This window comes from Fonsecaea nubica (assembly GCF_001646965.1).
Source record: "Fonsecaea nubica strain CBS 269.64 chromosome Unknown Scaff22, whole genome shotgun sequence".
NCBI lineage: Eukaryota > Fungi > Ascomycota > Eurotiomycetes > Chaetothyriales > Herpotrichiellaceae > Fonsecaea > Fonsecaea nubica.
In genome coordinates, this window is record NW_019173695.1 from 188,884 (window position 1) to 214,020 (window position 25,137).

The window sequence follows — 25,137 nt, forward strand, 5'->3', positions numbered from 1 at the left end:
ACAAGGCGACTTCCCGAGTCGGTAGCCAAAGCTTGGCAGGCTTAGTAGATGCTTGGTGAAGCTTATGCTGCTTCTCCTTTGTCCTTGTAGACTGTCGTGACTATCTTGAGTATTGAGGCATGCGTGTGCCTGCTTGTGACAGTCAGATTTCACTTCCTCATACGTATGCCAACTACTTGTACATCAATGTCAGAATCTCCTGAAACTACATATGTTCAGAAGGATCCTCATGCATCTCACGATAGATGCCAACAACCGCGCAACAAGGACAAAAAGGGTATCTTGTCCACACTGCGCCCAATTCCTGCCTCCAAATTGCACCTTGTGGCCTCAACTGGTCAAGTCAGGGTCCTTTTATCTCATGGCATATTCCTTCTCCAAAGTACCGTAGCAAATCTATGAAGCCGTGCCATATTCATCAAGGCCGCAACTTTTGCTTCGCAACCTGCCTGATTTTTCCCAGGTCTTCCATACATTCCAAATGCCTTTCGTTTGCCTCTTCCCACCAATGCCGACACTGCGCATCGTCTTTGAGCCATTGAATATACGCGCCGTATCCTGCCAGTTTGTCACTAGCATCGTCTTTATCCAATGCATCTGCATCTGGTCCGTCGCTAGGCTGCGCAATCCAGTGTGGGCTCATCGTGCCACAAACGCGATCCTGCCGGGATCGGAAATGCTCAAGCATCCTTGCGTTGAACAAATTCCACTCGCGCATGTAGTTCTCCATATTTGCCACATACTGTGCGAAATTGGACTTGTCCAACCGATCTGCAGCCGGCGGGACCACCACTTTCGGTGGTTTGGGGAGATTCAGAGCCCGGATTCGTGCGGATGCTGTACGATTGAGGTTGACATCGTGGGCCGCTCGAGACTCAAATGGGAGGAATGTTTCAAGGTCATCTTTCATGCCTTTGAGCCCAGCCGACGTTGGCGCAAATGGAGCTTGTTGAGCAAATTCCTTGAGATCCACTCCTCCATTTGTTGACCGACGTTTCGGTTCGGGGCGGGGTGGTTCCCCACTGGCTGGATATTTGATTCCATTCGAGGCAGGGGCCTTGGTATTGTTAGTTGGTGGGGTGTCGACGTCCATTGCGTCTTCCTCCACTACAACGTAGCGATCTCTGGAGTCGTCAGTGGTGTCTGAAGCAGGGCTTGCTCTCGGATTGCGAGAAGGAGGTGGTCTCGCCGAGGCTTTAGCAGCCCAGTCGTCAGCCAGCTTTCCAGGTTGGAATGCGGCCGACTTGTCTTCTGTATGACCGTTGGGAACCTCAGATGAAGAAGCAGGATCGTGCTCTGCAGACCGTGATTGTGCTCTTCCTCGTGACGTTGGTTTACTCCCGCTTCGGTTGAGTTTCGAGGGGGACTTGCGTGTCTGGGACTCATCTGGACGGAAGATGTCCTCGGCCGTCACCTTATCATGCCATTCCGCCGCTGAGAACGTCGTCTGGACCTTGGGGTGGGCGGAGTCATTACTGACGTTTGGGTTAGCGCTCTTGCTCCACGACTGAACAGAATCAAGACCACCTCCTGGCCCGGGGGTGTCACCGTTCTGCCTATGAGGCCGGGGAGGCGTGGTCTGCGGGAAAACACTCGAGGGGACTGCCCAGGAAGGAAATCCGTTGAAGGAACGCCCTCTGTGGGCAAAATAATCACGTCTATTTCCTCGGGACCAGGTTTGGGAATCCAAGAAAAAGGGAGCATACTTGGGTTTTTCCGAACCTCCTCCGCCACCATGACACACATTAGGCTTGGGTGCCTCCTCCTCTGGGGTTGTCACGCTTGGGAAGGGTTTGCGGGTCGGTTCTTTCGGTTCGGGAGGGGGGTACTGATACCGACTGTCATCGACAATTCTAGTATAGTTAGTACTGGGGAATTGGCCCGTCAAGCCCGGGTTGTTGTCAGCATCATAACTCGGTCCTGTCCGGGCGGTTGGTCTGCTCCTGGGGACAGCTTTCGGCCTGGAATTCATATGTAGCGTTTCTTCGTCACTTGAAGAGGTCTCTGAGAAATCTGCATGTATCCCTGCTTTTCGCAGCCCAGGGCTGGCACTCCGATGACGTGGAATGCTCTCGTAGCGAGTCGAGGACCTGCCGAACGGTCCTCGATCATCAATTGGTGAGTTGCGGACGCTCGACGAACGATGTAGACCGTCTCCATTGATGTCTGTTCGTTCCCCGCCTCCTCCTGCATATCTTGAGGGCGGACGACCTCCGAGATCGTGTCTCATGTCATAATCGGAGGATCGTGTATGCCGCAGAGGACTGACCGCGGGCCTGGCTCTAGAAACAGGCGGCGAACGCATGGATTGGTTGTCTTGGACGTGGATATGTGGGTTAGGCGGCGGCGGCTGTCCGCGCGTTCCTTGGACGTAAGAAAACGCCGAACGAGGAAACTGCGAAGCGTCTGCCCCGTGATAGTCTGATTTTCTGGAACTTGCCGTCCTCGACAAGCCTGGAAAACCCGTGGGCGGTATATTGGGCGCGTATGGCATATCTGAGCTGGAAGGTGGTTTGGGAGCAGTAGGGGCTTGTCTGGGAACTGATCGTGGTGGCATTTGTTGGGCAGAGGACGTGGGCCTCATGGAAGGGAAAACTCTTGCGGCCTCTGCTCGAGCCTCGTCGTACTTCGAACGGTCCCATGATTGTGGTACTCCCCGGGTGAACGCATTGAACTTATCGGCCCCAGAAGAGGCTTGCTGCTTCGGATTTACCGTCGCAAATGGGGCACGATTTTGCGCCGACTTGGGGGGCGGTGGAAAAGGGAATTGCTGTTTTGCGGTAGGAGTCGATTTGGCGTTGTTCGGTCTTGGAAAGCCGTAAGGATCCGAGGAATATGCTGTTGAAGCGGTCGCAGCGGCCTTAGCAGCCAGTTTTGCCCGACCAGCATCATACTTCGCCTTCTCGACAGGATCGCTGAGAATTTCATGAGCGGCTTGGACGGCTTGGAACCTAGGAACGACCTCGACTTCATGACCCGGGTTTCGGTCCGGGTGGTATTGTTTCGCTGTAACGCTGTGAGTTCAGCTCAGGTGTATGCGCCGCTCTGTTCTCTTACCCAGAAGTCTAAATTGTTTTTTGATCTCCTCTGCATCGGCGGTAGAAGGGAGATCCAAATCCGCATAGTAGTCCCGTTTGACATCCGCCTTGACCATGATGCAACAATACCCTTTAGGCGACAGTCCCTCAACAGTGTAATGCGACGATCAATTGCCTTCTCTTCAACTCAATCAACATTGTTTCGCGAAAAGAAGGGTCGCTGGTGTTTGAGTAGCCTCTCGAATTCGACTGGCAAAGTGAAGGCGGAGTAACCGAGAAGTGAATTGACCAGACTTATTGACAACACAGCCGCGGGCCGGAGGCTGACAAGGGTAGGACAAATGAGCGGTTATCGAGAGGGTAGGACAGCGATTCGGAGGCTCGAAACTGAGGGACAGGAGATGATTACACGTAGATGCAGGGCGGATGATGAGATCAAGGTGCAGGATGCGGCAGGCAGGTGGCTGCGGTGGCTATATCCCTTCATAGCATGTCCATCACTCGCTCAGTCACTAGCATAGGGCATCAGAATTGCGAGCAGGATGTGGCCTATCGCGAGGCATACACAAGGCAGGGAAGTTTGGAGCGACAGATTTGGAGGGTGGTTCCGCGTTCCTGCGCAATACCTCGTGTGCCAGGCTGCAAGAGAAATCAGGGCAGACGTGCCAGTGAGAACGTGAGAGAGAGAGGCGAAGCGGTGTGGTGCTGGATTGGACGGCCGTGTAGGAGTTCAGAGCGATGTGTTGGCAGAATGTGACAGGATAAGGGAGAAACAGGTGTTGTTTCTTTCTATCGGTTTTGGGCATAGCCGTAAAACTTTAGGCAACGCTATTGGGAGAATAGGCCCTTTCCGCTCCTGGAGCCCTCTAGCCATGGGATCTGCCAAAAAGAAAAGTCTAAGCGGCCTCCACTCATTCTAGGCACCGCCAACCCGTGAGCCCCTACTAGTAGATGGCCCCTAAGCACTGTTGGCAGCCGCCTCGCGTTCCCCCTCATTCTGATTTTGCTTGTTGATTCCATTGACGTTCGAGCCTCGTGATGAAGCTGAATAAATGTGACCCAAGACAGATCTGATTTCCTTCAGGAAACGATCTACTTCCTGCTCAGTCCCCACCGTGATCCTCAGACAGCCCTTGCATCCGTACTCCTTTCCACGGAAACGGACCACCACTCCACGTTGCCCCGCCATAGTCTCGTAAACATTTAAAGCTGTCACATTGTCTGGCTGTCCACCCTCTTCCCGCGGTTTGTCCAGAATCTCGACCAGCAGGAAGTTTGAAGCAGTCCCTCCTCGGAAGCGGCCAATACCTGGGACGAGTGGGAGCTCTCGAAGAAGTCGGTCTCGTTGTTGGATGATTTTCTCGCGGTATCGCCGCATGACTGCCAGATTCTCTTCTTGTAACGCCTTTATTGCAATGGCACTGGTTGGACTTGAGATATTGTATGGCGCCTTCATGTTATTGAGCAGCGCAGCAATCTCGCGACTGCTGAAGACCACTCCTAGTCGGATCCCCGCCAGACCAAATGCTTTGCTCAATGTTTGCATCACCACCAGGTTAGGCCACTCCAACACCCATTCGGCCAGGCTTGACCCTTCAGGTGAGAAGTCAATGTATGCCTCGTCCACAACGACAATGCCGTTCCACGTAGGATGCTCCAAGATTTGTCGGATGTCTTCCTTGGGTATGAGGCTAGCGGTAGGGTTTCCAGGAGAGCAGATATACACCATCTTAATGGAGGAATCAGCGGAGAGTTTGTCCAAGATCTGTTGGGGTCGCAGCGAGAATCCATTTTCAGGGTCAAGGGGCACTTGAACGATCTCGATATCGTTGACGTCTGCGCTGACTGCGTACATGCCGTATGTGGGAGGACAGGTCAGAATCTTGTCTTTCCCAGGAACACAAAAACAGCGTAACAGAGCGTCGACGGCTTCATCTGACCCGACTCCACAGAACAGGTTCTCTGGTTTCAATTGTTTGTCTGTGTGAACATGTGTGTTTCTGAGGCGACAGAACAGTTCCTTCAGCTCATGTTGGTGCGGATCAGGATATCTATTCAGACCCAGAAAGTTCACCGTCGTCTTATGTCCGTTGTCGTGAATACCGTTCGCTTCAAGGTCTAAACCAGGACCATAGGCATTCTCGTTCGCGTCGAGGAGGATGTTGGTACCGTCGTCTTTGTAGTCACTGCGCAGATGAGTCAGTAAGTGGCCCGCGACATGCGCCTGGGACAAACTCACTCTCGCGCACACCTATACGGCTTCAATTTGAGGATATTGGGTCTCGCGCACTTGGCCAGATCAAACGGTGAGGATTTCGGTGCCATCTTGCCCCCTTATCGCAGCTGTAATGAGAAAGAAAATTGCGCGAACTGGGCGAGTTTGTCTAGATAATGCGAAATGAAAAATAATCTCCAACCTTTTCAGATCTTTCTCCGCAGTGCCTGACTTACTCGCAAGGCGGGCGTTTGCGGAGACTGCCGCTAGATTCAATTGCGAGGTTTTTAGCTCGCCTATCATCAGTGTGATTGTTACCACCCGTGACCTATGGGTGCTATTAGTAGCGAGTGATGCTTACTTAACTTGGCGACACTTCGGCATCTCGAATCAAGGGATCTGATCTACTGGCTCCCGGTGGATCTCGGTACCGTACCTCGTAATAGTTGGACACCTTGATCAGGAAAGTATCCATGGTACAACACGTGGGAAACTCCCAATCTTCCATCGTCTAATTGCTAGACGCACGCCGCTTTGCTCACTCTGAACAGGCTGGGGCAAATTTACGCCAGCTCTTTGCCTGCCCTGACATACTCGCACCGAGTTCATACTTTGTAGGTCACAAGCTTTTTGATGCTCGGCGCCAGAGCACCATTTTATGCTCTCCGACGTCTTTATCACTTCCTAAAATATAGATTCTTCCCTCCTTTCCACCAGCCTTGACCTTGGTCCGTTGACGTGACGCCAGGCTACCCAATGTTACACAGTGTGTCGCAGCGTTACTCCCAAGCACCCAGTCGCTACTATAACTACTATCAAATGTTGTTGCCAGTCCAAAAAGCTTTGAAAAAGAAGAAAGGTAAAAGTGGTGACACAGTGTTCATGTTGGTGGTGCCTCATCGCCAACGTCTCGGGGTGATCCTCCTCCGACCATCATCTTCAGTGCACGGCCGTGACAGGCTGGTACTGAATCTCGGCCAAGTGATCGCAGCCAGGTGCCTAAGATCGCCGATGATCAAATCCTCCGTCTTTTCCTTCCCTTCATCTCAGCATCAGCAGAGCCTCCCGGTGTGACAGGGGCTGGGTTTGCTTCGGCAGAGTCTGGCGGTCCCTGGCTCACATCTTCGGCTGATAGTTTGACGATCCGGAGCTTTATCAAGTCTTGATACTCGGTATTTCCGAGGCATTCGCGTAGTGGCATTTCAGGAAGGGACTGAAGCTTCGATTGTGCGTTATCCGCTCTCCTTCTCCACTCCTTGTGTTTGTCTTCCCATGTCTTTAGAGATTTGGTGACCTTGATAGTGAGATCTTGTCCACTTTCGTCTTCATTCCTGTTGTAGTGATGTGGGAAATGCCAACAAAAACGGGAATCCTGATCTTTGGGAATGGTGAAACACCGCTCTTTTTCGCTTGGATTCTCCAGAAACTCACGTACAACAGAGCAATGAGGACAATCTGTCCAATCACACTTGGCTATGTCGTCGGGTAGGGACCAATTGTGCGGTTTTGGGGGCTCCTTCTCCACCACCCTCTCAATATATGTAGGGATAGCTTTGGCGTAGAACAGAGACGCCTCAAGGGGCTGAAGTTTGGTGATGTCGATCAACTCCTGCAGGAGTGGAATAATGAAGCGGTCAAGGTCGTCTTGCTGGATTGTCGCAGTGTCATTTGCAATCTTTTCAAGTAGCTGTCCCGCCTTAGTCAGGTCTTCTCCTGCAAGTCGTCGATATAGAGACACGACGACGGCGACGTCCTTCTTGCTTAATTTGTCACGAATTGACCAAGAGGACTCTGGCCACGACGAAAATGGATAGTTCTCTCGCTGAAGTCTCGACTTCCTATATGACGAAAATTGGTGCAACTGAAAGGAAGAGATAGCTGCATCAAAGATGGGCGAGAGAAGATGTTCCACCACGTCAGACTTTTGAGCCGTTTGAACGTAGCAAAGGGTCTCCACGAAGAGCGCGCTTACGAAGGCCGTCTCGTCCACAAAGCGCCCAAGGAAGGTATCCATGCTATTTAAGCGAGGGTTAGCCAACATCCCAGCAAGGACAACATTAGACCTCTGTTAAGGAGCTCACCATTTCCAGAGCTTCGTATCCCCATAGGTATCCATGATCTGAACCACAGCTCCCGCATCCTGAGGAAGAACTTCTGTAATTGAATTCAAAGCCTTGCAAAGGGTATCCACTGCCCATTGATGAACGGCGCTTTCTAGTCTTTCTTGAGAGTCAGGTTCAGCAGAGCCAGATCTTACACCGGAGCGGAACGCTCGAAGGCCACGATCAACTAGGTGCAGTTTCGAAATCCGGGAAAAGTCTTTCGCGGAACTGGAATATCTTAGTGGAAAGTATAAACCAACTCACAAGCAAGCTTACAAGTCTTTCGTTTTGTCGAATCCCAGCATGGCAAGGTTCCAGAAGGTGGACCTGTCGAAGCTTTCCTCCACAGCATCAAGGGCTGTATTGGCTAGCTCAAGGTTGTCGATGCGTAGTAACTCTATCGCTGTGGGACCCAAGAAACCATCTTTCTGGCGACTGTTTTTGTACCGCATTTTAAGATGCCTGTTGCATGTCTGTTCGATAATTTCACGAAAGAGGCAATGTTCACCGTTGTTCTGACCTTTGAGGTTGACAAACAGTCGGTCAAGGAACTTTGAGTAGTGTTCAACCTTATAACCACTACCAAGGAGGAACTTGGTCATCTGGTCTCGACGAACAATGACAATGACCTAGACTGATTGTGAGTACTAGGTCGACTTCAGCTCGGCACAGGACGTACAGCATCATGGTAAGCTTGGACAATTTCAGCATGTTGGTTGCCCAAGTGTTCCCCTCCCCATTGTTCGTCACGGTCACGGTTTGCATAGACAGATTGCTGTACGATCAAGTCATCCGATATCTTCAGGGAATCTTGAAGCTTCGTGCCCTGTAGAGTGACAACATCATTCAGGCAGAGCTCTTCGTTCCCTTCTTGCTCGTACTCCTCGTCGTTGCTTCGGCTCACAGTCAGTTGCAGCCGGGATAGGAAAAGGCAAAAGCGACCATTTGACTGGCAAGCTCGTTCAAGCTGAGAGCAACGGTAATAATCGTCACCTTTCAGACAGCTCAATTGGAGCCCTGCGCCGGTATACTTGTGTTCAAGGACATAACACAGGAACTGTGGTTGGTCTTGCATGGAATACCATTCGGTGAGCACCCCGTCGATTTTGGATTGTTCCACGTCCAGTACAGCAGCTGAGAGTTGACGTGGAACAGTGGCGTTGATGAGGTTGTATGTTAGAACGAATCGACAACCTGATTTAACTGGCAATATCTGTACCAATGAGTTGCAACACAGACCCTGATCGATGTAATGCCCTTACCTCATGTGATACATCGCTATACCTTCAAAGACCAATTAGCATGAGAATATGTCGGATGAGATGCCGGGATTACCAAGCCAAATAGGAGACACCGTAAGAAGACCACTTGTCTGTCTCGAGAATTGTCTCTTCTTCTCCATGAATCAAGCGCACTGCGCCGCCAGTGCGCTCCGAGGGTAGGCAAACGACGAGGGTTCCAAACATGTTTTTAGTCTTCTCCGTACTACAGGTGGTTAGTAACTCTGTAGGTTGTGAGGCTTCGCACTTGGAACGTACTCTTTGTGAGGTTTGAAGAAGGCACCCTCCTCATACACCAGTAGTTTGTAGAGCTCAGCTTGTACACTGCCAGCACCACCAGGTATGCCCAGACCGCTGGATACATGTTCGAGAATCTGTTCAAGCCAGGCATTCCAACCTTTATTTTCGAATGACAACTCTTTTCCGTCGATCTCCCAAGTCTTTCTCACCGTCTCATCCACCAGCGTCTCCCCTCCCTTGCCAAAAGGTGCTTGACGGCTCACTCGAATGAGAGCACTGGCATCTTCACGAGATAAGGGTAGTCTGATAGGACCGACACCTTTGACGGTCAGACCAGGAAGTATGTGCTCGACGTTGTGGTCAGATGTTGCGAAAGACCCCGAGCTATGTATTCCACGAAGACAACCCCGGATTTGAGATCTCAGGGGGCCGTAGGGTTGCTCTTGCTCTTGCTCTTCGTCGGAGCCATACTCGTAGCCATCTTCGGAGCTCATGGTTGCGAGGGACAATATCAATTCACGCCTTGGACTGGTGAATAAGGAGGAGTGAATGAGAAAAAGTGAGAAGCTTGCGGGTCAGATTAGAGGGAGAGGAGAGGAGAAGGTGGGATTTTGAGGGTATGACCAGGAAAGCTGTTTGTTTCAGGGACCGAGACATTTAACAAAGCCATCATATCCACATGCCACATTTCACATTCTAGTGCTTGGTTCAAGGAAATCACTTGTACATGGACGGACCCACGCATCAATCGCGACATGTTGTTTGGTGTTTGATCCTTTCTAACCAACCAAAGCAAGTGACCAAGTTTGACAGCCAGGCAGCCGCCAGGCATCCATCAGACAGCCTCGTCTCCAAGGTCCTGTCACGTCCAGGGCGAGATGGTCTAGCCATTACCTAGGTTAACTATAGTGGATGGTGAGTTATCACTTTGTCGAAAGATCAAGTCATATCTAATGGATGGATCCTATCCTAGTCCTCAATCTACGCTCACATTATCACATTCCAGTGCTGAACCAACATAGAGTCAGTAGTACTCCACGGCAATTTCACTACTTAGGTATCCAGCAGCATGTACAGTAGACTGTCAAGGATTGTGATCATTATGGCAGATTATCTATACGGTCATATCACAGCCCGTTGTCAATTCGGGACTGGTTATGATGATAGTGCCAGGCGAAGAGAGATGGGGGACACTTATGTACTGGGCTGCGCGTTGCCATCTGGCCTGGACCAACGTGGTAAAGGACAATTTGTGAAGATTTCATCATGAGCATGTCAAGTACCTCAGTGTCACCTTAGTCTGCAGTGAATGACACATTGACACCTGAGCAGATAAATTCACTTTCAGTTGATAGAGATAGGTTCTCAGGGTATATAAACCACACAGACTCTTGCCCAGGTTTCACCTTTTAACACAAACACAATAGACATTCCTCTCGCTGGTATCGAACACTCCTCAACACAACAATCGCTCTCAGCTGTATCGCAACTTCATCAACAGAATCTTCGTCAACATGGATATCATCTTGCTCCCAGTCCTTCTTTTCCTGCTGGCTCTCGCCAATGCCACGGCAATCCCCTCATCTCTCTTGGGTGTTGAGACCATTGTCGATCTGGCCAAACGCAACGAAACCTCAGGCTCAGCTGCACTCGCCGATCCTCTCACCTTCAACATCAGTCCTAATGCCGTCGGTCCTCCGTGCGGAATGACCTGGGAAGTCAACATCAATGTCAAGTCTCGTGGCTCCGTCGGCGATACCAGCACCTCATGCAACGCCTTGTACAACTATGTCACCTTGCCGTCCTCGTCCGTTCCTCAGACCATCAGCAAGGATGTCAACTTTGTTTACCTCTGTCCTGACACACCCACACCGATCGTCCCCGAGGGTTATGGGTACCGCGACATCAAGTTCATCGTCAAAGGAGGGTCAGATTTCCCGAGCACTCAGAACACATTCTTGGCTCAGTTGCAGGTCTTGAACATCAACGACAGTCCTGAGACGGATATGAACATGCCGATTAAGATTGGATACACCATCACCAACAATGCGGACCCGTTGAAGCAGCTCAACTTGCAGTACATCTATTGCGGTTGATGTCCCACCAGCAAAGATAGACACGACCAAAGGTAGTGAAGACACAGAAGCAAAGGTTTGAGTACAACTTCGAAATCTTTCCATGGGCAAAGGAAGCGAAAATGCATACAACTTCGAAGCACTGGGTCAATAGGTCCTTTTGCTAAGGGGGCACATAGCTGGCGACATGAGCTCGAAACTGGCGTTGACTAGACATTGCAGTGGATTTTCTGATTGCGCCGTCTCGGCTGGCGAAGCGAAATACATTTGCATCAAGATCGATGTCTCTTTCGATGAATATTGTTCGCTTCTTGTTCAAGCTCATCGTAGATGGACGTCAACAATAACTAAGGTGCTAGACACCCACTAGGCAAGCTCCTTGTGATTAGGTGATTTCAACGCCCCTCCGCACGGAAATGTGTTCCGACCGCTAAACCGCGCCCGTAAATTTCGCATATCGTGTTTCTCCGCATCCTTTTGCCTGGCCTCTCCGACACTCCCTCTTCGCGCAGCCTCGATACACCTAAACTCCTCTAGAGCATTCCCTTGACATACCCGAAGGTGCTTCATCATGGCAGACCGAAAGTCCGCTTACGGCACCGCTGCCGCCTCCGACACCGACTTCCGCCGCACCTGGGATCGCACCGAATACGAAGCGAAGGCGAAAAAGGAACAAGAAGAACGTCGGGAAGAAGCCAAAGCGCGCTATGAGGCCAAACTCGAGGGCAAAAAATGGCACAAGCCCGTGGATTTCTCCTCCCTGGACTCTACGACCGCGCGTGGTTCGAGGTTGGACGTGGCGAGCATGGTCGGAAAGAGCACGATTGTACCTGCAGGCGCGGGAGTCGGGAGACGGGGGAAAGGTGCAGGATTTTACTGCGAAGCCTGTGATTTGACATACAAGGACAACGTCCAGTACATTGAACATCTGAATTCGAAGCAGCACCTGATCAACACGGGGCAGTCGGGACAGGTGAAACGAGCGACGCTCCAAGATGTTAGGGAGAGGTTGGAAATGCTCAAGGCACGAAAGAGACAGCAGGAAGAAGAGGCGAAAATGTTGGGCGAGCTTGACATTCAGGCGAGGATCAAAAAGGCCGAAGAAATTGACGCGGCAGAGCGAGAGGAGAAGAGAAGAAAGAGGAATGAAAAGAGGAGGGCGGCCAAGGAAGACAAGGGCGTCAAAAAGGAGGATGAGTGGGAGGGACGGCTGGGAATCATCTCTTGATCTGAAAGGCATGAAGCCATGCCTCGGATGCTATTTCATGGCAAATCATATTCCGGATGATGGTCACAATGAGGAACGGTCTCCTCATCGGCCGCTCGACCCGTACTGAGTGCGTCCACCTCGACCGCACTGTCACCAGTCCTGCTCCGAATCAAGCATATACAAGCGGACAAAGCTATCAGCAACGATTCGGCGCCGTCTTTGCTACAGCATCTGAGTTGGGCTCCGTCGAAAGGAATCCTGTTTGATCGAGCGGGTGCCCGCTTGTCCGCAATGGCACGGCCGAAGTGTGTTTTTCCTCATCAAGTCCTTGAAAAGAACAAGAGGATACGAACTCGCAGCACGAAGCACGACAAAATTCGACTACACGAATCACTCGTTTGCGTCGGGTACACCGCTATCCAAGGTATGGAAGTCTCCTACGCGACAGGGGATCGCCCGAAACCAAGGACTAGGCTATTTGACTACGGTCAGGTCTCCAGCAAGTACCGTCCTCTTGGCTGTTAAAGTCTCGTGTGACAATGTCTCGGGCACGAGGATTGTGGACTGTAGCCTTGCCGAACAAGCAGCGCCGCCCGTTGCGGCTCGTGAGAACGTCGAACCTGAATATGCTGACGTCATTGGCTGGATGTTGGATCCATCATGGGTCGATACAGCCTCGTCGATCAATACAACAACATCTCTGCAAATACCAATTACTGCTCTATGAGAGACGTGCCCAGCAACCTATAGCCAAACCCTCAATCTGACCGGGTTGCGCAATGTAGAATTGCAGCTTTTCCAATGACCAAAACAAGAGAAACTGTCAAAACTGCTTGGCAGCATCACCGACATCGCAATCCACGAGTGACGGCATACATTGCCCTCGATCATCATGCGCCCGCATTTTCTCTTCTCATCGAGCATCCCGTGTCTCGTGGAAACCCCACATCGTGATCAGTGACAAACCCTCTCTACATATCCAGATCTCCAATGGTTAGACGTGAATGTGGTGCCACCGTCTCTTGCCTTACCATCATCGACGTCACTTCTCCTCGCGCGAGTTGGTGGAGGTACCCGTTCTCTCGTATGTATTTCAGTGCCTCTCTGCCTTTGTGTTTACTTCATCTTCTGTTTACTCACGATTCATTCTCAGATTCCCCCAAACCCCCAACTTTGACTTACCAACATCAACGACCGCATCCTTCCAAACAACATGGCTGCCGATCCGTATGTCCTTGCCCATCCCTCTCCTGCTCCACAGCTCAGCTCAGCTCAGCTCAGCGGGCGAGGAAAAAGGATCCTCCCTCCTCCTCCCTCATTCCCTCTACCATGACCACTTGACGTTTTCAAGAGACGAGGCAAAGAACTGACTCATCTCCCGGGCAAAACACAGGTACACGGCCAAGAACAAAGACGAGCCAGGCCTCGAGGAGAAGATCAATGCCCTCAACGACTTTGTCAGATCTTCCAAGTTTGGCATGATGACCACGCGCATTGCGGACTCTGGTCTGTTAGTCTCGAGGTGCATGGCCCTCGCAGCTCAGGTATGTCACGTATCCGAGATCCTCGCCACCGGCCTTCCTCTGGACATCCTCTCCATGAGTCCAGCACGAGCGGATAAAAGAATGGACGCAGAAGAGAAGCAAAAACATATTACTAACCACCATGGGACCATGGGACAGGAATCCGGCGGCGTCGATCTCCTCTTCCACACAAACACCGAGTCCGGCAAGACATCGGACCTCTCGTCGGACGAGCACGTCAACATGTCCTTCCTGAACTCATCCGGCAGCTGGGCCTCGATCTCCGGCACGGCCAGCATCATCACGGACCGCGCCACGGTGAAGAAGTACTACACGCCGACGCTGAAGACCTGGGTCGGCGACCTGGGCGACGGCCAGCACGACGGCAGCGAAAACGACCCCCGCATCGGCATCATCAAGGTCAAGGCCCTCACGGCGACATACGCGCTCCCCAAGGGGACCATGCTCGGTAGGGGCGTCGAGATGGTGAAAGGCGCCGTCACGGGCGAGGTGGCCAACGTCAATGAGCTGCGCGAGATCAATGAGCAGGAGTTGCAGCAGTGGCGCAGTTCACACTAGAACGCGAACTAGGACCTCTTTCACACATATGAGCACGTGCACCGTTACTCAATCTAGTTCGACCTCCAGCCTCTTCTTCTCTAGTTTGCCTCAGACGGCCAGAGTCATAAGGAGGAACGGCGGAGCTGGATCATTGAGCTGGCCAGAGCCCAGAAGTGGACATTTGTACAAGTACAGGAAAAAAAAAAGTAACAGTAAAGACGGATGGTCTTGGTGAGACTGATCAGGTCTGGCCAGCATCTCTTAGCCACCACAGACGGACAGAATCAAGTAAAAGCCAAGTCGAAACATTTTCAGTTGCTTTTTCCCATTTTATTTTCTTTTCTACAATGTAGTGTAGCGAAGAGGAGATTTCCTTTCCTTTCCTTTTGCATCCCCTGTCCCCTTCCTTTCCACTTCTCTTATCATTTTTCGTGACTGATATTTGCACAAATCCCATCCTACTCCCTCGCTTTTCCACGATCTGTTCGGGATTGGAAGGTAAGTTTTTTCCCCATTAATCGCAGAATCCCTCTCCCTCTTTCTTTAATGTCTCTCCCCCCAATGCATCTCATTCGCCGGTCCCGGATTGCACCACCACCACCACCACGACGAACGAGAAAAGCGACATGACCGACAAGTCAAAATCACGCGTAATGATACACACTGCAAAGAAGAAAAGAGGAAATGGGGGGGTATCCGTCAGTCTATGTACATGTACAGAAAATCTTAGCCGTGCGTGCCTTGTATATTCAAACAAAGGTGTAAAAAGCCGGAGGTGAACGAGAGCACTGTGCTGCTTGCGAAGTTTATGTTTGCAAGATCGTGAGATTGGGTCGGAATGGATATTCGTATGAGTGGTCACTTTAACAAGTTCGCTCTCGGGAGGTGAGTTCTTTCGAGCATGTTGCAGGCAATCGAGATGTGCGATCGTAGTCATGAAATCCGATCAAGGTTGTTTGTCTCTTCTCATCCCACGGCCCAAACACCACTCTTTTCAAGGCCACTAGAACGCCATATCCATGCAATTGTTGATAATTAACACACGTGAAATGAATAACTGGTGGTCTGTTCTGAGGTTCGTAAGAATTGGAGCTGGGCAGGTGCTTGAAAGTCGCCGCTTGGCTCCGACAATGGACTTCGCAGTTCCATCATCGGTCATTGCGCAGCCAGACATGCCACGAACTCTTAGACATGGTGATCCGTTCTTAGATGAGCTTCTTTCGTCCGGCAAAACCGGGGTTGATAGGCGTCAGAGGACACCCACTGCTTCAACAGTGCCTCCAGGGACATAAGTCAGTCGTCTACGGCCGAGAGATCCTTCAACGGAACCTTCGTTCACCGCCAAATCTGCCACGACCACGGTCGTTGAATGATGAGTTATCCTGACCGAACGTGCCCCTGCCAGCGCCGGAGGCACCTTGTCCGAATGGATCGCGTTCGTCATACCTGTCGCGGCGACCTCCAGGCCGCGATCTCGGACCAGAACTAAATCCAGCGCCATGTCCACTTTCCTCTCGGAACGTAAGGCCTTGGACACCACCATATCCTATCTTGTCAGCCCAGCTTCTGGTCACAGAAGGCGGCGAGTCAAGGCCCCATCCGTACGTCGCAAGCTCGTTCACTTGGTTGACAATCTCTTGTCTCGAGGAGTTGCCAGACTGGTTGAGCACAGACAACAAGCTCTGGTATGCCTTTGCCTTGTCAAGCCTAGAAACTTGCCTGACGCCAGCCTCCACCATCTGCATGATCTTGGCAGTTTGTGGTGAAAGTTGTGTGGGTTGGGTCATGTCCAATTTTGCCGTGTCCAGACTCGTATCTTCGTAGATATTGTGGGCGTGGATGCTGTTGGCTAGTTGTCTATAATCGTTCCTCTCATCATTTTGCAGGAGCAGCCATCCTTGGCCCGGTTTGCCAGCACGGCCAGTTCGGCCCAGGCGGTGGACATAGTCTTCTCGTCTATGAGGTGCGCCCACTTGGATGACATGCGACACGTTGGGGAAGTCCATCCCCCGGGCAGTGACATCGGACGAGATCATCAGTGCGCAGTCGGCATTCCGGAATGCTTGCGAGTTTGCACTTCGTTGCCGCTGATCTAATTGGGACGACATTTCGATGATCTTGCAGGGGGCGAGGGGGTGAGGAGCAAACATGCCTCCTTTGGTTGATGGGTCGCGCAGATTTTTCATGGTTTCGTATGCAATTTTGACCTCATTCAACGACCTGAAGAAAGCAATTGCTTTGAAAGGCATGTTGTTTTCCGGGTCTCTCCTATGAGCCTCCATAGCGTTCCATGCGATCTCAGTCAATGCTGGTATCTGATTCTGCAGGCCTGGCAAAAAGACAATGTGCTGTGGTACGGACTCGTGTGTGGCAGCGTCCTCAGGGTCAACAGTCCTGACGAATTTGAAGTCTGGCTTCATAGTCTCTCTCACCAAGCCAACCACGGATCGGGGCATGGTGGCAGAAAACATGAGCGTCTGACGATGTTGGCGTGTGTGTTTAGGCATGAAACTCTGAATCTCTCTGATTTCTTCGGCAAATCCAATATCGAGAAGTCGATCGGCCTCATCTAACACAAAGGTTTGAATGTTTTCCAGGTTGAGTCCGTTATAGGGGTCGGACAAGAGATCCTTGACTCTTCCCGGTGTGCCAACAAGAATATGGCAACCCGACCGCTGCATAAGCTTGAGATGATATTGTTTCTGGGTACCACCGACGGCCAATTGTACCTGAACGCCAGTGCCTCGGACGATCTTCTTTGCCTCCTCTCCAATCTGCTCGGCCAACTCGCGGGTGGGGGAGATAATCAGGGCCCTGGTGTCTCCGATTGACGGTTGTCGACGGCCAAACTCAGGATCCCGAAGCATACGTTGCACAATGGGCATCAGGAACGCCAAGGTCTTGCCGGTGCCGGTTCGAGCTTGGGCAATGACATCTGTGCCATCTAGACACTCGTTGATGGTCATTCTCTGGACTTCCGTCATTGTGTGGATGTTCATCTTGTTGACCAGGGTGTCAATGATTCTCCTGTCAATGACACCTGCATCTCCAAGCTCTGAAAATTTTGTGAATTCTCGATTGACCTCCGATATATCCTCTGCGCCAAAATCTTCCGCACGGGCATGGTCTTCAGCGAGGGCTTGTTGTCGGCGGGGGAATGTCCAGGAGAAATGTCTGACACCGAGAGATCTACTGGATATAGCGCTCGAGATAGGAGGAACAAACTGTGTCCGCACGGAGGATATCGAGACGGATGGTAGGGTCCGAATTGCTCTCAGAACATGTCGCCCATGCCGCGCTGCGCCATACATGATGGCAGAGAATGTGAGGGTAAAATGGAACTGGGAAAACGACAACGGCAATCCTCCACAAGAAGTAAGAGAAAGAGAGGGAGCAAGAAGGAATGCGAGTAGACTGTAGGTAATGAAGAAGGTAAAGAAAGGCGATGAATGAACCTGATTCCTATGCAGCGATACAAAATTTCTACGGGACTCGCTAAACAGCTACGGCGATTGGACCCTGCAGTGGAGGATCTGCTAACCTCTTTGGTACAATAGGGGGATTGCAACTCACCAAAACTTATCCGCAGCCAGAAACTCGTTCCATGGTATGTAATATTAGTTATTGTATCCCTTCTTCTCTAACTGCCCATATATTGCCACAGCGTAACGCCTTCCAAAGGAACGACATCGGCATTATCACAAGGGTAATGCCCAATCTGAGTCGGGTATATGCCACGGTCATGATTGTCGCGTACCCTGAACCCAAGCATTCCCACTCTTGAACGGCATTTGTCCCTAACCTGATTCGCTAAGCACGCATAATACTAAAAGTCTCCCCTTTCGAACCTCTAATTCTTTTGACGGTATTATTGCGTGCTGCAGAGCGCGATACATTGGAAAGAAAGAGCAGGTATTGTCGAGGAAACGCACTGATTGCATCCCACTGTCAATATGGTTCTTGTGAGCTGATCGAGGTTGCACCGTGAAACTGAAGTTTGTCCGATGTGTGCCAGCTTCTGACTTTCAAGACGACATATTGCAAGCCCGTATCGCGAATGTGTCTCTGCCTCCGAATATAATGTAATACCTCTACCATCTTGGCTAAGCACCAAGCACGGTACCTACTTTCCACTCGAGCATTCCCAGATTTATCGTCGACCGATTTCGGAGCATGCTCGAGATTGCGCGCCTAAGCGTGGTGATTCGAGGCGTGCTGTGGTTTGGCCGGCCGTGTCCAGGGAGGGATTCGTCTCGACATTGAGGGAAGGAGGAGCATTTCACGGATCCCAAGGACTGACACCTTCGGTTAAACAAAGGCAAAAGTGATTGGAGATGGTTGAACCACCATGAAGATAGTTCATGCCTCGGTTGATGGCGTAACTACTACAACATTACTCACCACTTTATGATCGCAAAACTCCTTTCGCGTTTTTCGTGCAAGTTGACGGATTCACGAGGATGCCGATTCAAGCCTTGAAAAGCCGCACTTTCCGTCGGCTCATCGGGTCACCCAGCGAAGCAGAGGATATCTAGTCTCGCAGGGCCGTCGTGGAGCTGATATTTGCTGTATTTATTATTCGCTCAGTCCTGTTTTTGCTAGACTCGGCCTGTTGTCCGGCGAGCCAATCGAAGGCAGGGTGAATCGATGAGGATGGCGAGATCAATGGATCCCCGCAGCCAGGTCCAGCAAGAGGACGAAGGGCGTCGCAAATGATTCGAGGAAGTCAGACGTGGTTTAAACCCTTGAGCCTGGTTGTGGAGATAGCTCACAAGTCCGAGGCGTAATCGCAGATTCGTCGACCTCTGGTATCTGTTTGGGACATTTTGCCTCTGATCATGAACCCCGTCGGCACTTCCCCACGTTTGACTTTCCCAGTCTTACTTCACTTTCACAGTGAATCCGCAGTATATCAGCCCGAGTCTCTTCCTGTGGACCTCTCATGACTCTTTCACTCTATCACTCCATCGCTCCATCACCAAATCACTAAATCATCCCGTGGCTCTACCACATATTCGATCCTCTACCACTGTACCCATACTTGCGCACCACGACACATCTCATCCACCATGGCCCCTCCTACTGCAACATACACCGAGACCAATGTCCCCGCCCCCGGCTTCGACACAGCGGATGCTCAGCCCGCGGGCACTGCACCCAACGAGCCCAAGTTGAAGCAAGGCAATGCCGAAGTTCAGATGCAGAAATTCCCTTCTCCGCCACGCTTCACCGATAAATATGAGGAGAGAGAATATCTCAAGGGTCGTCTGGCACTCGCTTTCCGTCTTTTCGGAAAATTTGGGTTCGATGAAGGTGTCGCAGGCCACATTACTTTGAGAGACCCCGTCGATCCCACTACCTTCTGGGTGAACCCATTCGGTTTGGCCTTCTCAGAGATCAAGAAATCTGACCTCATCCTCGTCGACCATGATGGGAAAGTCATTGATGGAGGCCCGAACAGACTGCTCAACCAAGCCGCATACATGATTCACGCAGCCGTCCACAAGGCCCGACCAGACGTCAACTGCGCCGCCCACTCACACAGTATCTATGGCCGCGCCTTCTGTGCCCTCGGTCGACCGATCGACATCATCACACAGGACAGCTGTGCGTTCTACAATGACCTTGCCGTGTACAATTCATTCAAGGGTGTGGTCCTGGCCAAGGAAGAAGGCGAGAACATTGCCCGCGCGATCGGAAACAAGAAGGCTTGCTTGTTGCAGAACCACGGTCTTTTGACAGTCGGACAGACGATCGAGGCCACCATATTCTGGTTCTGCTCGCTGGAGAAGTGTTGCCATGCCCAACTCATGGCTGATGCGGCTGCAGCTGGTCGTGGTGGAACAACCATTCAGATCGATGACGAGGATGCTGCGTTCACATACAAGTCCGTCGGCACGCCTCGAGCTGGTTGGTTCAGCGCGAAGCCTCTGTTTGATGTCATGGCTAAAGAGGCTGGGGATGAGTATTTGCAGTGAGGGCAGGAGACACAACCTCTTGCTTGACTGCAGGCAGAGAAAACGAGAGTCGCGGAGACCAGGGTGGTCTATGACCTCACTCAAGCCTTACTAGGTCCACGAAAACATTAGTTTCACTATCCATAGCCATGAATGATATCAAATACACTGTATTTCTTTCAAGTGCATATTGTTGACCATGATACCTCCTGACATCGGGGCACATACCCTGGGACTCAGTAGTATGGTGCAGTCCCTATTTAGATTCTTTACCTCAATGGCCAATGTGTCTGCCCCACCTGGAGCAGTCCGAAGATGGGATGAAACTTTCCGTACCTGCGCTCGCATCATCCCAGACGCAGGAATATCCTGATGGCTAGGCCCTGTCAGCTTATTGTAAAGTCAGCCTCGCCTTTTTCCATCAGATCAATCGTGGTTCAGCGGCATCCTCCGAAAGAAAGAAGTTCGCCATCGAAACCAGAGGCTTATCGATATGCACCTGTTTTAGTTTGCGTGGGGTAGAGATGATCGGGGGTGGATGGATGTTTCGAGCGGAAGAAAAAGAGCGGGAAAATCGTGCGCGTGCCCCACTCCACCAAAAATCCCGTCTCTCCCTCGCTCGTTCGCTCGCTCAGCTGGCTCGTCGGGGCCTGAGTGATATACCCGCTGTCTCCTGCTGGGCTGCTGCGCTACTGCGCTACTTGGCTACCTCTGGTGAGGGTTAGAAGTCTGCCGAGGAAGAGGGCAAAGACTGCAGAACCAGCACCGAAATACCAAGAGGAGGGGGTTCGGCTGTGGGGAATGGATTGCCGGCTTGCACTCTATCCGGAACGAACTATTACGATATACACTCGCACGAGTAGAGCTTGCATGATAGTTTGGCTTAAGTAGTACATTTCTTGACAGGTGACCATTTCTACCAAAGGTACACCGGAGAAAAAACATTGGAAACACTGGAAACCTGCTACCACTACCACTACTACGTAAATAGGGACTTTTGTCGAGTGTGGACGGACAAAATCACTTGTACTGTAGATCCGAGCAACCAGCAAGAAAAAAAAAAGCCACGGAAAGAAAATGGCCAACAAACTCCCCCTTGTCGCCATCTCGCTCGGCTTCTGCGCCGTCTTTTGGCAGCTGTTTCTTCGAGAGGTCCTCTTCAACGCCGTGGGTTTGGGTCGCACGGTGCAACCCGTCACAGACTTCCCATACCAATGCCACCGAATAAGCGGCGACCCAAATCTTCAGGCCTGTGAGGATATGTGGCTGGATCGGGGATCCAGAACACTATATCTGGCATGCTCGGATTCGCTGGCGAGAAAGGAGTGGATGCCAAAGTATGTGGACAAGCTGACCCGTTGAAAAACGTGCTTTTCGACTTGATATGGGGGGTGGGCAAAATTGTTAAGAATGATGACAGTATTCATCGTCTCAATGCCTCCGGCCGAGCGTTGCAGGACCATATCGTCGCCATGGGCATCGACAGCCCGACCAGCTCAGGAGGCTACACCTACCGTGTTCTCAAGACGCAGGGTTTCTCCGGTGTCCACGGCGACGGTCGTATTCATGTCGTCGGCATGACCGGCACCACGTCTGCAGATGGATCCATCGTTCAGTTGTGGTTGATCAACGCGAGTCCCTCTGTTGATTCAGAAACGGGAGAACTGCTCGACAATGCGGTCGTTGGGGGCAACTCAACCATCGAGGTCTTCGCCACCGCACCGCGTTATGCTAGCATGAAGCATGTCAAGACGTATGCTAACTCCCAGATTGCGACTCCCAACAATGTCGCTTTGACAAAAGATGGCGGTTTCTTCTTCACGAATGATCACGGCCCTCACAAGGTTGGTTTGGTAAGAGAGCCCCTCAAAGGCACGGTTTCACTCACTAACTCTGCGCAAAGCAACATCATCTATCTTCCTTTATTGGCACAGGGGACGTCTCATACTGCAGCGCAGCCGGTGTTTGCAAGAAGGTCGCCTCTGGGTTCAAATTCCCCAATGGACTTCATCTCGGGAGCGATGGCCTTCTCTATGTGCCCAGCGCGGCTGTTGGGGGCATCGCCGTTTTTAAACCAAATGCAGACGGTTCTGTGGTCAAGGTGCACAAGATCGACCTTGATTATCCCATTGACAACCTCTCTGAGGATGCCACTGGAGATATCTTTGCCGCGACTCTGCCTAAATCGCTCAAAATGTTGGCTGGGTTCGACGATCCACTCAATCTCAAAAGCCCTCCGGCTACTGCATGGCGAATTCGGAGGTTGAACAGAGAGATCCAGGACAAGTATGAGTATGAGCTGACAAAAATCATCGAGGACGTGGAGGGGGAGGTGTTGCCTGGTACGACGACTGTGATCCACGATGCCCAGACCGGAACATTGTTCTTGAGCGGTAAGTGATGCGTCTCCCACAGTATCGAGGGTCGATTTTGAGTAATTCCCTATAGGTGTGTTTTCACCATTCATCACTGTTTGCAGAAAGGTCTGAGATGAGAGCCCGCGGATGTTCAAAAGTACCTGAGACCCAATGGTGCCATGTCGGCCATCCTATCTGGTCTGGATTGATGACACAGGACTGTACCGGTCCAGTCTGGATTGAAAATACCCACTGGATCCGAAGCATTTAGAACCAAGTGAGCTTGAATGGTGACGTGCGCTGGTCCAGGGACAGGATCGACAACAGCCAAGCGCCCCTGTTGATCTTGGTCGGTATGCATACGAAGTACACGGCAGACGACGTCAGCAGGCTGGGCAGTTGGTCTTTCCACAGTACTTGGTACTTGGCCCATGGTGTGTATGGGAATTTAATGTGTACTCGGTAGGTATCTACATCATGTACTCGGTACCTCTGGTGCCTCGTTCGAGGAATAATATTGGATGATGACGACGAGGAAGAAGGCGAAGACGGCGAGTCGGCGTCACCGACTGCCGACCTCCGACCTCCAATGAAAATCCATGTGACTTGCGATCTGCAGCCTGCGGTCCCCCTACGCAACTTCTCCTCCTCCCACCATCTCATCCAAGAGTCCATCCATCGACCGTATGTTCTCATGTCGTTGGCCCCCTCTTTGGCTCCTTGGCCTTTTGTCCATCAGTCCAACGGCATTCTACCATTTGTCTCTCTGATCCTGACGCCTAACCCTTCACGTCGTTGTCATCGTCTGTCCTTGGTCTTCATCTCTCGGGCACCGAAACACCAACCGCATCAGCCGCATCATGCTCTTGTTGCCCTTCAGCCTCTACGGCGGGGGAAAGGCCGCCTCCTCTGCCTCACCATCCAAAGTCAGACCTCCTTGGCAAGCCACATTCGTAACCTAGAGCCCTGGGCCCCCGAATCTTGCGGGGCTTGTTCGTCCCCTGCATGCGGGCCTCTCAAGGCACATTCGTCAAGCTGAACACCAGCAGCAAGGAGCCGACATGCTTCATGCACGATGTCCGAGAACCGAATAAATAGGGCCTAGAGCTGACTCTGTATATTTTGTAAGACTGTCAGTGCTCTGTCAACCTTCTACTGAGGCAAAAAGAGTAAGACATCGACCTGATCACTGTGTAGAGTTCGGAATCTGCTCATCAGGCCTTCTATATCCTCACATTTCCCCACTGTCCTGCAACTATTCAAACCACCGACCGATCTCGACCGTGAACTCTTCTCACCCTCTCCCTGTGCCGTGCAATCCTCGTCCCACGAAGGCGGTTTGAGATCTATTCACTTGAGCCACACAGTCCCCGTTCGCACAATATCCTCTATTCAAGATGTCAGCCTCGGCGCCATCACCTCCAACCATTGTGATCAATACCCCTGGCGCACCAACATCGACCGTCTCTGCTCCCAGAACCGAGCCCGCAAAGGTGCGACCTCAGAAGCCCGCCCTTGTCAAGCAGTGCTACCTCTGCGACGAGCAGAACCCTGGCGACTTCTCTCCAACCACCAAATTCCTCGAGACTTGCCTGCTCTGCTCGCGCCATTTCTGCCCCATCCACAAGTCTGTTAGCTGGGACCAGGTCTGCAACATCAATCATGCCGAGTACTACCGCGAATGTTTGGAGAAGGCAAGGCAAGAGTTGATCGCTCAGGGGAAAACATCCGAGGCGAACAGGCGATCTCTTGCGGAGGTGTTGATCAATGAGGGTATTTATCCAAGTTTGGGCGAGCGGGAGAAGGCTATTTTCACAACGAGCCCCGTCAGTGAGAGTGAGTCGAAACAGAACAAACCCCATCAAAGTTGAACAATCGTGCTAATGTCTGCGGTGTAGCCAAAATGCAAGAACTCGCCAGCTTCCGCTCTCTCGATGCCGCCCTGTCGGGAACGAGCACACAGCCCAAAAGCCAGTTAATTGAAGAGAAGGACTTTGTCGGGGCAGATATTGCTGTTTAGAGGGGCGGTGCTGAGGAGAGGATACATCCCATCATGTACGGTACTTAAGCATCGCACTAGAAAGGCGATGAATGACCAAATGCAACACGGTATATCCCAGCGGGGACGGATTATCGCAAGGCCCTATGACGTCCCTTTTGTTCTCGCCCTCTCTCTCGTTACGATGTCTGACTTTGCCTTTGCGCGACATTGATGGAGCAAGCACGAGTTACAAGCCTGACCATTTATTTGAGAAGATATGAGAAAGAAAGTCCATGTCAAACGTCTTGAAGAATTTGGGTTCCTCTACTTGTACAAGTCGAGTCCATTCCATACGCTTTGCGGCTTCAGTCCCGTAACCCGTATGTTCGAGTTGGCTTTGTGCGGCGACCTCAATCCCTGAAATACTGTCCAGTCCAGCTCGTGCATGTGAGCCCTGAGCCCTGGGCCCGGCAATCCCGAAGCCCTGTTGAACCTATTTCGTTCTACGACGGATTGCAGATGGAAAGAATTCCAGAATACACCATATCCGGCCCGTAGCCTACCATCGCGGTAACAGACAGACAATGCAAAAATGTGC

General features: G+C 51.6%; 11 protein-coding genes across 11 annotated transcripts; 7 read left to right on the plus strand and 4 right to left on the minus strand.

Annotated features, from left to right (window-relative positions):
* Window positions 1-418: 418 nt before the first annotated feature.
* Window positions 419-3,154, minus strand: AYO20_04306 (hypothetical protein; the record flags this gene model as incomplete). The annotated part of the gene is made up of 2 exons (XM_022642604.1): window positions 419-3,006; window positions 3,058-3,154. The coding sequence occupies 2 exons, from the start codon at window positions 3,152-3,154 to the stop codon at window positions 419-421; spliced, it is 2,685 nt and encodes an 894-aa protein (XP_022501422.1).
* An 842-nt stretch (window positions 3,155-3,996) lies between these two features.
* Window positions 3,997-5,363, minus strand: AYO20_04307 (histidinol-phosphate transaminase; the record flags this gene model as incomplete). The annotated part of the gene is made up of 2 exons (XM_022642605.1): window positions 3,997-5,224; window positions 5,278-5,363. The coding sequence occupies 2 exons, from the start codon at window positions 5,361-5,363 to the stop codon at window positions 3,997-3,999; spliced, it is 1,314 nt and encodes a 437-aa protein (XP_022501423.1).
* A 905-nt stretch (window positions 5,364-6,268) lies between these two features.
* AYO20_04308 (hypothetical protein) lies at window positions 6,269-9,369 on the minus strand (the record flags this gene model as incomplete). Its single annotated transcript, XM_022642606.1, has 7 exons — window positions 6,269-7,268; window positions 7,335-7,583; window positions 7,632-7,984; window positions 8,035-8,568; window positions 8,618-8,639; window positions 8,691-8,840; window positions 8,894-9,369. 7 exons carry the CDS (start codon window positions 9,367-9,369, stop codon window positions 6,269-6,271), a joined length of 2,784 nt encoding a protein of 927 aa, XP_022501424.1.
* A 1,020-nt stretch (window positions 9,370-10,389) lies between these two features.
* On the plus strand, window positions 10,390-10,971 carry AYO20_04309 (hypothetical protein; the record flags this gene model as incomplete). Its single annotated transcript, XM_022642607.1, has 1 exon — window positions 10,390-10,971. The coding sequence occupies one exon, from the start codon at window positions 10,390-10,392 to the stop codon at window positions 10,969-10,971; it is 582 nt and encodes a 193-aa protein (XP_022501425.1).
* A 550-nt stretch (window positions 10,972-11,521) lies between these two features.
* AYO20_04310 (hypothetical protein) lies at window positions 11,522-12,178 on the plus strand (the record flags this gene model as incomplete). The annotated part of the gene is made up of 1 exon (XM_022642608.1): window positions 11,522-12,178. The coding sequence occupies one exon, from the start codon at window positions 11,522-11,524 to the stop codon at window positions 12,176-12,178; it is 657 nt and encodes a 218-aa protein (XP_022501426.1).
* Window positions 12,179-12,246: 68 nt separating this feature from the next.
* AYO20_04311 (hypothetical protein) lies at window positions 12,247-12,887 on the plus strand (the record flags this gene model as incomplete). The annotated part of the gene is made up of 2 exons (XM_022642609.1): window positions 12,247-12,420; window positions 12,486-12,887. 2 exons carry the CDS (start codon window positions 12,247-12,249, stop codon window positions 12,885-12,887), a joined length of 576 nt encoding a protein of 191 aa, XP_022501427.1.
* Window positions 12,888-13,373: 486 nt separating this feature from the next.
* Window positions 13,374-14,262, plus strand: AYO20_04312 (hypothetical protein; the record flags this gene model as incomplete). The annotated part of the gene is made up of 2 exons (XM_022642610.1): window positions 13,374-13,387; window positions 13,554-14,262. The coding sequence occupies 2 exons, from the start codon at window positions 13,374-13,376 to the stop codon at window positions 14,260-14,262; spliced, it is 723 nt and encodes a 240-aa protein (XP_022501428.1).
* Window positions 14,263-15,563: 1,301 nt separating this feature from the next.
* AYO20_04313 (hypothetical protein) lies at window positions 15,564-17,555 on the minus strand (the record flags this gene model as incomplete). Its single annotated transcript, XM_022642611.1, has 1 exon — window positions 15,564-17,555. The coding sequence occupies one exon, from the start codon at window positions 17,553-17,555 to the stop codon at window positions 15,564-15,566; it is 1,992 nt and encodes a 663-aa protein (XP_022501429.1).
* Window positions 17,556-19,313: 1,758 nt separating this feature from the next.
* AYO20_04314 (hypothetical protein) lies at window positions 19,314-20,222 on the plus strand (the record flags this gene model as incomplete). Its single annotated transcript, XM_022642612.1, has 1 exon — window positions 19,314-20,222. One exon carries the CDS (start codon window positions 19,314-19,316, stop codon window positions 20,220-20,222), a length of 909 nt encoding a protein of 302 aa, XP_022501430.1.
* Window positions 20,223-21,278: 1,056 nt separating this feature from the next.
* AYO20_04315 (hypothetical protein) lies at window positions 21,279-22,602 on the plus strand (the record flags this gene model as incomplete). Its single annotated transcript, XM_022642613.1, has 3 exons — window positions 21,279-21,538; window positions 21,622-22,054; window positions 22,105-22,602. 3 exons carry the CDS (start codon window positions 21,279-21,281, stop codon window positions 22,600-22,602), a joined length of 1,191 nt encoding a protein of 396 aa, XP_022501431.1.
* A 1,353-nt stretch (window positions 22,603-23,955) lies between these two features.
* AYO20_04316 (hypothetical protein) lies at window positions 23,956-24,578 on the plus strand (the record flags this gene model as incomplete). The annotated part of the gene is made up of 2 exons (XM_022642614.1): window positions 23,956-24,394; window positions 24,457-24,578. The coding sequence occupies 2 exons, from the start codon at window positions 23,956-23,958 to the stop codon at window positions 24,576-24,578; spliced, it is 561 nt and encodes a 186-aa protein (XP_022501432.1).
* Between the last annotated feature and the right edge of the window lie 559 nt (window positions 24,579-25,137).